Genomic DNA, 16,597 nt, shown 5'->3' on the forward strand with positions numbered 1-16,597 from the left:
GGGAGTTTAAAATCGTTCTCCTGTAAAATTGTTATTTTTGACTTGCGTCACTTTTCTTGCGCAGAGGCGATATGTTATAAACAAGAAAGCATTAATCTCAACAACGTAAGGCATGACCCATGCGATCTGAATGGAAAGACAGTCCTGAAAAACAGTCTGACAAGAAATGTGTTGAGGATCAACAGGAGTGACGGGCGAACTCCGAATCGATATTGGAGGCCTTGTGCGAAACCTCGGTTTCACAGGGGAGATTATCAATTTAAAATATAAATTCCCAATCTCTAGGTGTATAGTATGTCTAGGTGTATGTCCGTATACGTACAAGCACATACGCAGTGTAAGTGAGACAGTTGTCTTTCTTTGTCAAGCAATCCATGTACCAGAAAATGTCTCCATGAGAGATAGTTTCAGTGCAATTTTGTGATATTCCCTCTTGTCGTATTTAGCCTCGAACAAGTTCTTTTTCTTTGTGAAACTTTTTTTCTATCATATTCCTTACAAAGCTTGCTTTCTCGCTAAAGAGCCGAATTTTGCATTTTGGCCTTCAAAATATTCATAATAAAATATAGCTTGTGAGCAGCTGTACAATTCATGAATTCTTATTAATCCTTTTTCCCAAAAAAGTCGCACTTTAGCGAAAATCTTACGATCGTACTGATTATCATCTTCTCTGTATTTTGGTCGTAATACAAAAACATAGAATCCGTAGTTCCGTAAGGAGTCTTCACCGTGTCTCCTGTTGTCCCTTAAAATCCTATAATCTTCACTCGTAATTTACTTGTCGTAGTTTCCCGCCTAATCTTATAATAACCGAAAAATATTGGAAAAATTATCTTTTCTCATTCTGTATGACTCTTTTCCGTAATTCTGCGTTTTAATGTATCCTAAACATGCCAAGAGAAAAGTAATAGTGGCATAAAAAATTATACATATCAAGAACTCGTATAAATATTGAGAAAATTTATAAATTATCTATAATGATTTCTCTTGCGAAAGGAAACGGCCACTTTTATGGAATATTCAAATTCGTACTTAAATATAACCCTCTGCTAAGAAATTTTTAATAATTTTAGAAAGATCTGAGAATATAAATCTCGTCTTTAAAGAAATCGTCCGCCGAACACGGTGCATTAACTTCTCATATCAGTATGACGACTTAAGAATCGCGTAGCTAAGTAATCCATTCAATCCTTTTCGAATTTAAATCCGCCTGCCATTCTCGTTGCGCATTTAAATCTATATTTAAAAGGTTTTCCTCAAGAATGAAGTTTTAATAATTCCAGTATATTTTTAAGACGTACGCAAAATCTTTATTTCGAAAGAAAATTTAGTAGAAAAGTAAAAAATCAAATATAATATTAATTTAATCTTACAAATGCTAAAATAGAGTGTGCAATTTTATAGTTACCATAAAAATCCCCAACAGATAATTTTATATTTGTTCTACGTGCTTTGTACTCTCAATAATATTAATTCACATAACTTTACGGCAAAACTTGACAATTCTACGTCAAAAATTTAAAAACTTTTATCTTGCTCGTAAAAAAGTAGCATTTGTTAGAAAATTAATTGAGCAATTAAATAGTGAAATATTTTTCACTTTTGTATTAAAAGCAGAAAAATCATTACGTTTACTTGTTTATGTTCATGTAATAACTTAAATATTGACCGGGTAACACATAGTTAAAGTGTAGTTTTCGAAAATCTTGTGCCTCGTAAAACTTTTCCAAGAACTTGGCAGTCCTCGAACACATGGTTTTCTCATTTTCTCGTAAAACTTGTTGAAATATCTAAAGGAGAAATGCGGATAAAACGGACGCTATGCATAAAACTCACCAGCAATTCCCAGTCGACGTCGTTTACCAGAACCAGGATGCCCGGCCTCCTAGACAAACAAGATAAACTTGTCAAATCGAGTTGCGCGTTTCGCCGCCCTCGGGCAGCGTACTGCATGTTAAAAACTTACAGATCCCGCGTTAACGCGCTCTCCACCAATTACAGTAAGTTAGCGAGACGAACGAGATCACTCATTGAGCAAAACTTTTACTCGAAACGACGGGAATTTCACAATAAATGCATCATACAGCTAATTGACTGCTAATTGATCGATAGCATTCAAATCCATCGAAACGACCAATCGATTCGCAGCCGACTTCACTATGCTTTCGCCCCGTGCATTATTTCATTCTCAACTTTGCAATGTTTTTACCTTCTCTTTTCCTTTTCTCTTTATTTGTATTATTCTTACACGTCAAATCCGTGTGAAAACATGTAAAAGTATCACAACGAAACAGCTATATCGTTTTGTGAATATTAGATATGATTGAAATTTCGAATGAGACAATTGATGTTTTTATCTCTGCGAGATGACGGTTCGTTTTGCAATTTTTAGTAAAAACCGCTATATCGAGAACGCGATATCGAGAAAATGTGACAACGCCGAATATCGAGTTAACTTTTCAAGCTCAAAAATCTTTGCATTTTCATCAAACTCAAATCCTATTCACAACGAATAGTTTATATTAAACAATGATTTCGTGAATTTCTTATAATTATATGTCAATCAGAATTGATGCTTTTGTAATACACGCTTCCACTGGTGAAATTCATGAAAATCGCCTCCAATTTTTCTCAAAAATAAATGACTTGACAAATTTTAATATAAAAGAATATTAAAATACACCAAACTTCATTATGAGCATCAAAACTTGATCAAAATTATCAATAATTATCTACTCGTACACACTAAGGCTGCGAATTTTTCCCAGGTACTTTTTCTTCAATAAAATAGTTGATAAAATGAATTGAAACATGAAAATATGCCTTTTTACCGTGACAATAGACTGGGGTTTTCTTCGTTTTATCATTAGTCTTATTAAAATCTTATTTTTCCATTAGAGATTTTGCATGGTAAATGAAACTATAACTTGATTTCCAAAATTCGGAAAAATACCTTTGTTCCTCTATTAATCAAACGTCGATTGTATTTCAAGTCATTCTGTAAAGTCGTTTTCGAGAAAAATTGAGCGATTTTCATGAATTTATTTACCTGCAGAAACGTGCAGCTATTTCAAAATATATTATCGCGAGTATGCAATTTATAATGCTATTTGTTTCTGATAGCTAATGACCGCGTTCAGCGGAAAAAGTTGCTTTCCAACTGTTGTAAAAATCTTGAATCTGACTGGCGTATTCACTATGGCAGAATCTAAGAGCATACTCCAATAAAATTTACGAATCTTACAACAGTTGCAACGTAACTTTTTCCGCTAAAAGTGCTTCTCACTGCAGCGTCTAACTTGAAAGAGTTAATAAATTGAGGTTTTTAAGTTTGCTAGCAACGACATTACTTGACCCCATTTCGGAAACACGGCAATATTTTCGTCCTTTAGTTAAATATGTAGTAAACGATACGGTAAAAATTGTTGATTACCTTTTGCATCGCGGTATATACAGGATAGGGCATTTTAATCTACGCACTGAAATGTCGGAAAAGAAGAAATGGCGCGCGATTTAATGGAGCGCACGATGCTGACATCTATGCGTCGCGCGCACGACCGCGGCCGCCATTTTCGTTGGCGATGTCGTCGCGTTCGAGTACGTGCGACGTAACGTGACGTGACGTGTTTACACGCCGACTAAAGTACTAAACTCGCGCGAGTCTGCAGCTCGGGCAAAGATACCGCGTGGAGTAATTTGACCCCGCGCCAAGTCGCCAACCGGTTGTACTTACACCGTGTCGCCCTGCATGAAGAGCTCCGGCCGCTCCGTCAGGAGGTTATCCCGCAGCCAACGCAGCAGTCGCTCGAGCGTCCCTGCGGTTGTCAATTTGTCATTAGCAGGATCATTAGCAGGAGATAGAAACGCGAGCTGTTACGCTTACATTCCTCGCCAGGTAGGTCCACCTCGTGCCGCTTCCTCCCGTCGAACAGCAGCTCCGCCCCGCCTCTGCAAAAATGTTGAGCGTGAATTGACGATTGCGTGCCGACGACGATCGCTTCACCTTACCCGAATTCGACGGTGAGGGGGACGGTCATCTTTCTCGCTCGCTCCAACGAGGTTAGAACTTAGAACCTTCCGCGGCGACGCACGCCAATTTCCGATCGCGTCGCGTACTTTTTCCGGAGAGAGACTCGAGACCTCGAGAGCGCGGCGCGCATGCGCGCGCGTGGCGTTAACCTCGGTACGTACTCGCGCCGACGGCGGTTTGTACGCGAGAGGCACAGGAGCGCTTCCTCGTGCACATCCGAGCCGTCGTTGTCTTCCGGCGACGCGCTCGAGTCTATTGACGAGACGGGGATCGACGCGGGTGAAAACGGGGCGGCTCTCGCCGATCGTCAGGTATGCACCGGTAACGCGCGCGCGGCGCGGGTCGTTGGTCCCGCGGGAGTCGACGGCTCGCGAGAGAGCGAGCTCGCCCGACGGACGGAACGTCCGTTCCGTCAACGTTGTCGCCGCGCAAGAACGTGTTGGCGACGACGCGCGGAGAGCGGGCGGTACCGCGAGATAATCCGCAGCGCGCGGCCCGTAATGGCGGCCGACGGTAATCCGTGCTTCTGTCTCGCCCGCAGATTTCCACCATGTCGGAGAACAGCGAGCACTCGCCCGACGACACCGAGACGGAGACGAAGGCGATGGAGGATCTGCCCAACGAATCGTGCAAGAGCGAAGCCAAGTTAATGATGAACCAGACAGGCGCGGCTCTGCTCGAGGACGAGGAGATGCCGACGTACATCAGCGTGTCCAGCACCACGAAGCCGGACGACTCGGACACTGTCAACGCGAAGCAGTCTGAGAAGGAGCTGCGAGAGGCGGAGAGGGACCGTAGCCCGAGCCCTTATCCCAGCGACGATCAGGAGGGGGCAAGTAGCATATACGTTCTGTCGTCTGGAGAGGAAACCGACCAGCATCCTTACAACGACGAGGATGACGAAGATGGATATGGAGATAGCGATGGTAAGTTGATTAAGAAGAAATATGTTGATCCTTTTTCTTCCACCCAGAAAGGAATATATAGTTCCGAGTGATGACAGTGTGTCTTTATAGAATGGTATTGTTATAGACATGGAAAACCTGGAGCTTGACAATGAATTTGACGCGGACCGTCCGAGTAACATGAAGCATTTGATGGATGAGGAAGACGACGAGGAGGAGGAGGATGACGAAGACGAGGAGGATGATGAGGATAGTCCTAGGCCGATGCATAATGATGACGACGGTGTCGATGACAATTACGAGATGGATTGTTACGATGGAAGGTCCGATGATTTTATCTTCAACAGGAGATTAAAGAATTGCGACAAAGAGAAGAGCCTTTCTCTTCAAGATTTGAATACGTACGAGAATAATGCGAGTGAATATTACAAGAGGAGATACTCGCACGGTGTAAAACCAAATTATGCAAACGTCGGACAGGCCGCGATGTATTCTGCGAACCAGAGAAAGCAATCGGTCAAGTATCACTATGTGCAGAGCAAAGTTAAACGCTATATCAAGGAATTAAAGGAACAAAATAGGCGTTCGGTAGAAAAACCTGCGAAACAGTATCCGGAAGATGCGATTTACCAAGTGAGCAACATCGATCGCAACGTGACGGAAAAGGCGAAGCCCGCAGTAACCAAAACAATCAGAGATTATGCCGAGAGAACGATCAAGGAGTTGGAAATCGCAGAGGAATGCGACAAAGTGGCCTACAATGCTCCGTCGCAAATAATATTAAATGGACAAGATAACAAAAGTTGTTTGGAACCATTACATGAAGAGTCCGAGCGGGATCATGTCCAGATAAATATGCCATTTGAATCAATAGAGAATGAAAACGCCGACAAGACGCAGAAACAAAATGGAACGATTAAACAGCTCAAGTTTAATTACCCCGACAGGGAGATTTCACACTTTGAAGATGCCGCACAACCGCCACTTATCCAAAATGGTCATCAGGAAGTGCCAACGGTACTTTACAATTTGCGAACCTTGAGTTATGAAGAGTATATGCAAGGCGCCTCTGACTCTAGTCAAAAAACTGATAATAGAAATGAACATGTTACTGAACAGGAACTTGTTCAACCGGAAACCTACAATAATTCAGAGGTAATGGACATATCCACGGATAACGAAGACACTTGTCCATTAAGGATTGAGAATATAAAGAGCATCCAGATACCGGCGGACCAAGTGAAGAATAATGAGCAGACGACTTTTCAGAGAGCAAATGAGGAGTTTAACAAGACAACTTTGGATACTTCGGAGGTTACTACGCTGAAAAAGAAATTGGCACAGAAAAATGTCAAGTATAACGGTTTGCTAGATGCATATCAAAAACAGCTTATGGAAAATTTAAAGATGAAACAGGAGTTGGATGAATTGAGAAAATCGTTAGCCAAATACGAGAAGGAGAAGAAACCTCCGGAACAAAAAGTTGCGTCGGTTCAGACAGACGTTGTCGAGTCTGTATCTAATCGGTTTCAAACGGAGTCTACTCAGGTCAAGCAGTCTGACAATAAGATATCAAGTAACAGCGTCGAAGCGACGCTAAGTTCTATAGATCAGTGGAGTTCCAGTGCTTGTAACTTATCATTGTCCATGAAACCGCCGGAAGTAGCGAAAGCGTTACACTCTGACGACAGTGTAATACTGACTGACGGTACGCCGGGCAGAACGGCACGTTCGCTGTCACGAGCATTTATCACTTCGTCCCGAATCTTGCAAACTCTTTCAAATATTACGCAGGGAAAAACCAAGGCAGAAAGTCCGTTGACGCAAAATTCCAAGAAAAGATTAAGTGAAGATGTAACGATGGAAAGTGACGAGAGTAGTCCTCAACCTTCCAACTCTAAGAAAAGAAAACTTGCAGATGTTCTCGGGCCATCTACTTTTCTACATCTACAATCCTTTAATGCTTCCCAGACTGCCGCAGAATCACAGCCAAAGTTAAATGATAACGCAGGATTTAAAGATGACTCGATGAGGAACAATGTGGATTTGCAAGCACATTCATCTAATGCTAATACGAGTCAATTAGGCGCCACCGCCTCTACGATGGAAAGCAAGACCGACGTCACCGATGACCCAGAGGATAATGTTAAATACTTCTTGTATCGCGAAAACGAAAACAGCAAAGATCGTAGTTTTCTCATTCAAACGGAACCTGACAAGGCAGCTATTAATGAAAAAGGACGCATTCGAGAATGCGGCCCATACTTGCTCGGTAATGTAGAAGTAAGAATGTCCGAAATAAATGGAACGATCAACATCTGGGGTAAAGAGGTAAGTTTTTTATGCTCCCGCTTGGAAAATATCTACTTGAAGATTCGGTTATATTCAAATTGAAATGTACTTTTAGATTAGTCAAGAATCGACTGCTGAGACTGAAACAGAAATGTCTACTAAAGTGAATGATAAAAATTATCACTGCTGGCAAAAGGCACCGCACACCAGATTCAACGGCAGTAATTTAATATGTTCGACAAGCAAGAAGTCAAAGAGTCCTCCTAAATTTCAACTATCTTCGGCTACATCCAATTTTTCATATCTGCATTCGCCGTCGCTTAACGTACCAAGGGCATCATGTTCTACAGATAAACTGCATAGTCCAGGCGCGTGTGTTTCCTCTTACGAAGACTGTGATCTCTCGAGACATCGTAAAGACTGGTTAAGACACAAACGAATACATTCCCACTGCATTCATAATGCAAGCATGTCGGAACAAAAGTGCAATTGTTCCTTGCGCAAGGAAAAACAAAAGTTCGAAGGTAGTTTTAATCATAGCAAAGAAAGATTCAATACCCAGGAACATCGACCAAGTTTTTCCAAGAGCTTAGAGCCTAACAAGCATTTATATGAAAAACTCGCCTCAGAAGACAATGAGTACACCTGTAGAAATTGCACGCGTCATTCGCTGCACAATCCAGACAATTGTCAAGAGAATTATAAATGTTGCGTGAGAGAAAAAGAAGCGTGTCAGCCAATGAACATAGATCGAGAATATAATGAATCGTGTAATCACGCGTCTTCTAATGTCGGACATGAAGAAGAACCGTTACTAACGCTAAAACAATGTAATGAAACACTAGAGGTGAGTTTACAAATAATTCGATGAATATTGTACAAAAATGTGTACAAATTCTGACTTGTATGTATTTCTTCTCCAGACAAGACGACGAAGGTCAACTGGGAAAAGGGTACGAGGAATTTTAATGGATCTTATACGAGGGTGCGGAGATTGCTATAATCCTAACGTATCCAGTAATAGCAAAAGCTGTATGCATAAGAAGGAATCTAATTTAAAGAGTTGTTCTCCACAAGTTAAAATTTCGCCGTGCGCATCTCCAGAACCATCCTGTTCCAATTTAGGACAACCTGGAAGGTATAGTTTTAATATTTCTTGACAATTTTTCAACACGTGTTCCAGCATTCTAGAATTGTAATGGTATATAAATATAACATTGTGATTTCTGAAATTTATAATCTCGTAAATATCCGCGCTTTAAATATTCAATTCGACATCAAGATTGTTTTACTCGTTCACAGATGTTGCCATGCTTGCGCGCAGCGAATTGAATCTCAACTGGAAGAGTTTCGAATGGAAATGGAAAGGATGCGCTCGCGCTCGGATGCTATTCTTAATATGCTCAATATGCTTCATTCAGTGGACGCAAACTAAAGGAATCCATCTCAATACTAATTTTTCTCATATGTACATATATCATTTTCTCTTTTTTTTTCCTAACCACTATAGAAACGCGTATGCCTCATCCTACTTTATTGCTTATAAAAAAAGGTATAGTCGATTTGTTAAATAAAATATATATATATAATATATAAGGAAAGAGATATGTTTACATCCAATATATGCATATCTAACAGTGATACATGCCACTTCTTTTTGTTAAAGTTTCTGATAAGGTAGCGCCGTGTATCTATACATTCATAATATATTTTCTATGTGAAGAAAGTCTGTCAGATAAGTATTACAATTATCCCAGATAGCACAAGAAAAAACCGTACAACTTTTGTCTGAAACATTTTTTAATTTGCCTAATACTTTTTGAGATACTCGAGAGAAAATTTATAACTTTTTCAAAAGTTTAGCTTATAATCTCTCGATAACTGTTTGTCGGAGAGAAAAGTAGTATAGGACTTTTTTTTTACTTGATTTAGATCTAAAGAATATGCTGTTGCAATGTGGTGTTTCAATTATATTGAAAATTTTTGTCTATTTTAACACAAACTATGTGTGCTATCTGGGATAAGCCACGTGTCAAGAGATAGTAGGTGATTTCCATACAGTAAATATACACAACTCTTGAGTTGATATTTTTTTTATTTTAGAGACGTATCGTTTATAATTTACATGGTTATAAAAAGAATGACGGTATAACGTCGGTATAAGTTATTTATCAATCAACTTTGTGTCGATTGTATATCAAAACGTTATTATTTCAAGTATATAGATGCACAACGAGGCTTTTGTGCATCGTCGAGTATTTTAATTTTGCTACGTTGAACAAAAATATACAGCATTATTATGTAAAACTCGTGTGTGCACGCATTTAATAGTTGCAATCGCAGGAATCGTCTACCGGCAATGCACTTGTCGGTGTTTCTCCTTGGCCGAGAAAGATATTGCTGTAGGAAGTCTTGAGGTAGTTTACGTGTCCTTGTAACGATTTTATTCGGCCTTGCGCGTGTTTAAACGCTTCGTTCAAGTTAGTTATTTGACTCTGCATCTTTTGCCTGATCTACGTTAACGAGAAATTTGTCGTAAATACACACTTGAGCTCATTAACATTTCCAAGTCTTATCTACAATTACCTCGTCTCTATCTCGTTGAGCGGCGCGCGCTGTTGCTCTACACTGTGCCAATTGCCTTTCCATTTCAGCGATCTGGCCTTGCATTGATCTTCGCATGGTTTCGCATCGCTCCTTGGTCCTTGCTACTTGTCGAGCGGAATCCTCCCTTATCTTAAACAGAAGGACACTTTAGTATTCGCGAATAATCTTTTCTTTTCTTTTTTTCTTTTTTGTGTCACCCAGTCGATACACACACCTGTTCCAACATAGATGACAACTGTGTGTTATCGTGCATTTTCTCGTCGATGCGCTTTTGCAACTGCGCCTCGTGTTCCTCAAATCGTGCCAGTGCGTTTTTCATCCTTTCGTTCTCGTGTCGCAACTCGCCGCATTTTCTTTCCATCTCTTCGGACTTGCCAGATCCAAGTCCCCTTTCGTCCTATCGTAAATAATTTAGTATTTTTAATAAACGAAATTTCTACCGAGTGTTGTACGGGCTAACAAATTGCAACCTGAAGTGTTTGATACTCGGTGCGCAATACGTCCAATTGATTTTGCAAGGTTTGAATCTTCTCCTTGTACCCTAGTAATTCTCGCGACAGGTCCTCGCAGCTACGTTCGGCAACTAAGCGCATCTGTTGCGCTTCCTGCATTTTCATTTGCATCTGTTTCAAGATATCGGGCAACGGTGCAAGCTCGGCTAATTTCTCTTGAAATTGATTCTGATCGGATTGCATTAACACACATAAATTGAAAGGCTTTGCATAATTTGAATAACAAGACAACTAGTATTTATATACTTTAACACGTCCAATTTCCAAAGTAACATTCTCATTCATTCGCGCATTGTCCATTTCCATAAGATCTAGTTGTCTGCGCTGTTCCTCGACTTGCTGCTGGGCCTAAGATCACATGTTACTTTTGATTTTACCTTTATAATTGTTTCTACCTGAGAACAAACGTGGAATGTAATTTCTTCAGAACGTCGCAACGATGACACTAACTTGTAAATATTTATTGCGATAGTCTTCCAGTTGAGCAGCTTGATCTTGAATCAAGGAACGAAGCTCCTCCAACTCATCTTGCGCTTCTCGAAAGCGTTGCTTCGCCACCATTAAAGCCTGTTCCTGCTCAATGAGATGTTCCTTATGACCTGTCTCACAATTAATTTTGTTACATTAAATTGGAGATTCATGTGTCACTTTTTTTTTATCACTAGAAAGAATTACCCTCGAATTTCGCCTTTTCTGCTTCTAGAAATTTTAATCGCTCCTGAACATCTATCAATTTTATCTCCATTCGTTCCCTCTCTTCCTTTGCATCGCGAGTGTCTTGCTTGAGTTTCTCCGCTTCTGTTCTCATACATGACACCTCGCACAACTTGCTTTTATAATCATCCTGAAGTCGAGCATATTGTTCACGAAGATCACGTAATTGCTGTTGAGCACAAGTATTGCTTGCCTTCAATCATAAATTACGTTATTGCGATTATTCAAAGTGTACAATGAAATTCTCGTATAGTCTTACCGTAATTGTGTTGGTGCAAGAACCAGTGTACATTGGAGGCGCAGCCTGTGTAGTCATCTGTATTGGATAAAAATGTATTTGCTCACTATTGATTTTATAGCGAAGAAAACGCACGCGTAACAAGGTGTTACAATTTCATTGTGAAAAGCACATTAATTGTAAAATATTAAATATGAAAAAAAAAAAGATAACGTATGTATTACAGAAATTCAAATTGTTTGAAGAGTGTATGTAAAGTACAAGCTGTGTGTGTAAGTACTTGGGCGAGAGGCATCGTGGACACAGCAGGTACTTTTGATGCAAGTCCTGGCGTGGCTGTCGCACATGTCGAGATCGGAGGTGGGCAACAAGCGCACGGTGCGCAAGGTCCTGTGCATTTGAGCAATTTACGTTGTTGTTCCAATTGTTGTCGCTCACGTTGTACATTTGCTAGTTCCATCTGCATATTACGTACCTCGGTCTCCATACTACCTAATTGCTGTTCCTGAAAATGTAATCACATATGGAAAAAATGACTCGCTGATTTGCAACGGTTCGTAAGACTTACTAATTGTTTAGTGGTAGTGCCATAGGTCGTAAGTTTATCTTGCAATTCTGCGGGACATGTTCCTCGAGGAAGCAATGGTTTGACAGTGGTTAGGCCTCTGGAGCACATCTCTACGTTTTGCAAATCGTTGCTATCTGCAGGACAACGGTCCTCCGTTGGCGATCCACCTCCTGTAAGCCTCGGCGAGTCTGCAAGAGATTAAACATTCTTCTTTGTTAGGAAAATTTCTTGTACAAGGTAAACTGTTGTTTTGGCAAATATGCAAAGCATATATTTATTCATGCATAAAAATGTTTTACCGGGATAACATTAATATTATAATTTCTCAATCAACAATATAAATGTAATACGATAACAGTTACAGCGTTTTAGATATTATGATTAGTCTTACTGCATGCAGTTTCCGTAGTTGTCGATAAAGTGTCAGTGAACGGTGATAGAAAACAGCATTTGCAACGGTAGTAAGTATCGTCCTGAAGTTGCACATTGGCATGCGGAGGACGCGAGGATAACGCCGGCGACGTCGACGGAGGAGATGGAGTAACACCTGGGCAGGTGTAACAATAAGTAGGTCTCATCGCTAACTGATTCAAAATGGCCAATTGGCGGCTCAACTCCACATTCTCTTTGACAATTATACGCATTTCTGCCTGCAGGCCGCATACCTTCCTCTGTAAACTCTCGAGAGCCGTATCTTTTTCTAGTAACGCTTCTTCTAACTTGTACCTGTTTGCAGGGCAACAAAACTTTCCATACAATCCTGGTTTTTCGCTTCACTTGAATATTCCGAAATATCTTAATATTTCGATTTTTCGTTATATTTAAATTCAGAACGTGTAATTGAGATGGAGTAAAAGAATTTTATCAAGTTGAAGATGTTGTAAAACTTTCACCAACGGAATCATCACATTTAATTCATTGCTATAAGATCGGGTTATATATAATATAAGTGACATGCTTCAATGCTGAAAACATCACCGAGGGAACCGTTACAATTTTCAAGCATTATATTCGATCTTCTATTATTTGTTGTACAAATAAAATAAGTATCGAGTATTGAATTTCTTTTCATATCGAGTATTCAGTGTCCTGAAAAAGTTGATGAACGCAATTGCTTTGATCCAAAGCTATATTGCTCTTGGCCGAAGCTAGTTAAATTTTTGTTAAAAAGATTAAATTTTGTTCTAAAGATATACAGATATAAAATATCCCGTGTGAAATTGTTTATAATCGTCATACATAGAAAACATAATCTGTTAGATATTATAGAAGAAACGAGCATACTTTCCACCTTCCAGTTGCGCGTTTTCTTTAACCAATTTTTCCTGCATCGTTAAGGACTCGGTTAGTTTGCCAGTTAACTTTTCAAAACACTTTTCTCTTTCTTTCCGCTCAGTGTCCGCTACCACGAGTTTTGGAAGCACGTCAGTATAGCCACAAACAATTACTCTCGGAAGTCTAATAAAAATACACAATCGAGAATACCTTGACCGGCTGACAAGTACGCTTTTGTACGAATAAAATGTAACTTACTTATCTTCGGGATATTGTATTTGTGGTATCTCAAAGTGGTCTTGTAAAATTCCTTCGAATGGTTCAACTTCTTTTTTATCCACTTGTTCCATTTCATCGAGCCGTTCTACTTCTTCTCGCGCCTGCAATATATTTATTGCATTATATTTTTAACAATTTATTTTACATATGTGATGACATGTAAAATAATTCAATCTTTTAAAGTCTTTCGTAATACTTTTTGAAATTTTTGTGTCAATTGCTCCAATTCGGCTACTTTTGCCGTAAGAACATCTTGTTTGTCTTTAATTGTCTGCGTATCTTCATCTGTTAACTCCGGTTTCTGCAAATTAAGGAAAATTCTTCTAATTTATTATCATATTAACAAAGTTGTACCAACACAATTAAATGTTACCTCTAATAATTCTGAAACTTCACGCTTTAATTGTTGGATTTCATCTGTTAGCAAAATGCATCTCTCGTTCATTACTTTTAGTTCTATAATTATGTCATCAGTTAAAAGGGGTGAACTGACTATCGGTTTTACAAGTTGCTTAGATTTCGTCACTTGATCTGCCATTTTAAGACGTAATTTAAGAGAGTGAGAGAGAAACGGGAGAGGAGAGAAAAAGAGAAAAAATGGTTTAAAAAAGTAATTCAACTATACCTTCCATAGCTTGAACGTCAAGGGGGGTAGGATAGAGTTGAGGCTTTTCTAGTAAATCATCTCTAGCTTTAATATCTTCTTTTATTTCCTCTTGAATTTTACCATTGTCTGTATCGTCATTCTTCTCATCAATATCTCCTTCAACTTTGTCTTCTTTATTGCCTTCAACTTTATCTTTGTCATCAGTTTGATTTTCTTTAATTTCGTCTTTGTCATCAGATTTCTCTCCTCTTACAGTGCTATTTTTATCTGTATTCTCATCATCACGCTCATATTCCTTCTTTTTTTCGGCTTCCATAGTAGATCTCTCACCTACGATAGTATCATCAACTGCTTTCTTGTCCTCTTCTTCTTGCATTATGCTGTTCGACATTTTGTTTTCGGCTATATTTCTACAGATATTACATATATTATTAGTTCATATACATTTTATGTTAATAGATATAAATGTACTATATGCATTATAAAAACAAAGAAACTATTACACCGATCGATTTTGTTGTAATTCCACCAATTTCGGTACTTCCAATGACAATACTTTTTCTTGGTTTGCTTTTATCTGATTTATTGCATTTTGTTCAACTGTGACTTTGTCATATTTTGCATACTGAAAAAATTGTCAATTCTTTTTATCATAGTATGTTATCTCAGTCTCGTTATTTTTAGTTTTTAATACTTGAAATAATACAAAATAAATTGTTACAAAGACGAGTAATCAATTAAATAATTGAAAACTGAAAGCAAATAATTACTGCCTGGGAAACAAGCGGCTTGAGATTTGTCCGTGGCGAAAAAGTTTGCAGAAATAATGTTTCTACATAGGGTTCTGATTTTGTGGCAGTAGATGTTTCGACTGATTTTTGTTTACAGTGAAATGCTAAAGGAAATACATAATGCAAATTTAATGGTTTCTTTAAGTCGAAGAGAGATTCCAGCGAAGCAAACGCGTCTTTCCTTAAACATGACGTATTATCATAATTTCCATTGTTTTGTTGAAGCTTAAAATAGCCTTGTTTAAAACTTGGTTCCTTCGAATCGTGAGAACTCCTTGCTTTAGTCGGTAAACGTTGGTGCGTATGGGAATATTTTTGTGAGGGGGAATGCTTTTTTGCACGTGGTCGTTTCTGTACAAGAAGAAGAACTTTTGTACAATTCTATAATATGTGTAATCTTTTGTGCAATTTTTTTTAGGATTATATACATAAAATAAAATAACCTTTAATAAAAGCACTAGCTAATTTTTTATGTATTCGAAACCATATATAAAAAAAGTTGAATGCAACGATGTCATAAGATGTCACACTTCTTTTCTAAGATTAATTACGAAACATATATTAAAAAAAACAAATATTCTATTTTGAAATAATAATTTTACCTTCATATTTTTACCTTCGAATCGCAGCACTGCTTTTTACTCGATCTAGCAAAATATAATGATGTTATATATTTGCAGCGCAATTGTAACCTGCAATTTCTTGGTTAGTTCCTGTGACGATATCGTTATATCATTAAATTGCGAGTGGTAATTTTAATATAATGGAGATATATATCTTTTTGCGCGACTGATCGAAAAGGTTGTATATATGAGATGATATCATTACACAATATAGATACGTATGAAAATAAAATAAATCTCATATAATGTCACCATATCTTGCTCACTTCAAAATATTTCGCAATTCTTTTGATCAAATACGTAATACGTGTGTCAATTATTTATATTTTCTTACAATGCTTGACGAGTATCAAAATATAATTATTATATATCTCTGATGACACTTGAACGTCAAAATATGAAGATACAATCCATACAGTGCACAAAACTTGCAGTTATATTATACTATTGCAGCTACACCGAAGCAATGTTACAATATTGCAGCAATGTTGCTACAATGTAGCAACGTGATGACGTACACGCACCGGCATAAATGCCTGTCCCTATCCCTGTGAGGTGCACGCACACACAACTACAGGGACTCTAGTTGTGTGCGTGCACCTCACAAGGATAGGGATTTATGCCGGTGCGTGTACACTAGAAGAAGACAGATACCCAAGTAAATTCATGTTGTCCTTTTCCCTCATAAGTAGTCTATCTTTTATATGTCTATGGCTGGGGCTAAGGGCCGGGGCACACAAATGGCCTTAAGCAATAAGACGTAAGCAGTAAACGAATTGACCAATCATAGTCGAGAATTATGGCAGCCATATTATATATTCTTGACTATGATTGGTCAATTCGTTTACTGCTTACGTCTTATTGCTTAAGGCCATTTGTGTGCCCCGGCCCTTACATATAGAGATTTAAATTCTAAGGCTGGATTCACACGGAGCGGGATCATTCACGGGATCATTCTGATGGAACCGTTTCAATAATTCCGTTGAAATAGTTGTGTGATTACGCAGGTTACGCTTACGCAAGTTACGCTCCATGTGAATGAGACCTAAGCCTTAAGAAATGGCCTATTCTACTCATACTTGACCGTGATTGGTCAATTTCTTACCCCTGGTCCACAATCATGCTTTAAGTAAGCTGTAAGGGCACAGTATAACCA

General features: G+C 38.7%; 3 protein-coding genes across 12 annotated transcripts in view; 1 reads left to right on the plus strand and 2 right to left on the minus strand.

The window, feature by feature from the left end:
- Positions 1-4,125, minus strand: part of LOC105565035 (ubiquitin-related modifier 1) — an 11,583-nt gene extending 7,458 nt beyond the window's left edge. Inside the window, exons 1-4 of the mRNA XM_012017861.1 lie at positions 4,009-4,125; positions 3,884-3,948; positions 3,734-3,815; positions 1,837-1,885 (exon numbers count right to left, since the gene is read on the minus strand). Of these exons, the coding sequence (XP_011873251.1) occupies positions 1,837-1,885; positions 3,734-3,815; positions 3,884-3,948; positions 4,009-4,037 (225 nt within the window). The 5' untranslated portion in view covers positions 4,038-4,125. The remainder of the gene's footprint in view (positions 1-1,836; positions 1,886-3,733; positions 3,816-3,883; positions 3,949-4,008) is intronic.
- LOC105565034 (uncharacterized protein DDB_G0283697-like) lies at positions 3,827-8,993 on the plus strand. 2 transcript variants are annotated; one of them, XM_012017860.1, is made up of 6 exons: positions 3,827-3,895; positions 4,572-4,956; positions 5,063-7,266; positions 7,343-8,074; positions 8,151-8,365; positions 8,530-8,993. In XM_012017860.1, exons 2-6 carry the CDS (start codon positions 4,581-4,583, stop codon positions 8,660-8,662), a joined length of 3,660 nt encoding a protein of 1,219 aa, XP_011873250.1. In that variant the 5' UTR covers positions 3,827-3,895; positions 4,572-4,580; the 3' UTR covers positions 8,663-8,993. The 2 variants fall into 2 exon arrangements, with proteins under 2 accessions (XP_011873250.1, XP_011873249.1); XM_012017859.1 differs by lacking the exon at positions 3,827-3,895 and adding an exon at positions 4,068-4,341.
- A 185-nt stretch (positions 8,994-9,178) lies between these two features.
- On the minus strand, positions 9,179-15,949 carry LOC105565041 (early endosome antigen 1-like). Of its 9 annotated transcripts, none has more exons than XM_012017874.1 (20): positions 15,776-15,949; positions 15,421-15,465; positions 14,798-15,169; positions 14,531-14,652; positions 14,046-14,437; positions 13,794-13,951; positions 13,617-13,721; positions 13,400-13,521; positions 13,151-13,324; positions 12,258-12,592; positions 11,867-12,054; positions 11,579-11,803; positions 11,320-11,376; positions 11,022-11,253; positions 10,797-10,945; positions 10,593-10,694; positions 10,305-10,514; positions 10,049-10,231; positions 9,814-9,963; positions 9,179-9,740 (listed from the first exon to the last, which is right to left on the minus strand). In XM_012017874.1, exons 2-20 carry the CDS (start codon positions 15,424-15,426, stop codon positions 9,552-9,554), a joined length of 3,471 nt encoding a protein of 1,156 aa, XP_011873264.1. In that variant the 5' UTR covers positions 15,427-15,465; positions 15,776-15,949; the 3' UTR covers positions 9,179-9,551. The 9 variants fall into 9 exon arrangements, with proteins under 9 accessions (XP_011873264.1, XP_011873265.1, XP_011873261.1 ...); XM_012017875.1 differs by having other exon boundaries at positions 11,022-11,229; positions 15,421-15,531; XM_012017871.1 differs by having other exon boundaries at positions 15,421-15,531.
- Positions 15,950-16,597: the final 648 nt, after the last annotated feature.

The sequence above is a fragment of the Vollenhovia emeryi genome, unplaced genomic scaffold, assembly GCF_000949405.1.
Source record: "Vollenhovia emeryi isolate VEMERY1.0 unplaced genomic scaffold, V.emery_V1.0 DF939156.1, whole genome shotgun sequence".
NCBI lineage: Eukaryota > Metazoa > Arthropoda > Insecta > Hymenoptera > Formicidae > Vollenhovia > Vollenhovia emeryi.

Coding starts and splice junctions, on each gene's coding strand:
- LOC105565041 (XM_012017874.1), bottom strand. Junction 13,952..14,045: donor TGACGTTCAAGCTATGGAAG/GTATAGTTGAAT, acceptor TTAAAATGGCAG/ATCAAGTGACGAAATCTAAG. Junction 10,946..11,021: donor AGAAAAGGCGAAATTCGAGG/GTAATTCTTTCT, acceptor ATTGTGAGACAG/GTCATAAGGAACATCTCATT.
- LOC105565034 (XM_012017859.1), top strand. CDS start 4,159: ATGCGCGCGCGTGGCGTTAACCTCGGTACGTACTCGCGCCGACGGCGG. Junction 4,342..4,571: donor CGGCTCTCGCCGATCGTCAG/GTATGCACCGGT, acceptor TCTCGCCCGCAG/ATTTCCACCATGTCGGAGAA. Junction 4,957..5,062: donor TGGATATGGAGATAGCGATG/GTAAGTTGATTA, acceptor GTATTGTTATAG/ACATGGAAAACCTGGAGCTT.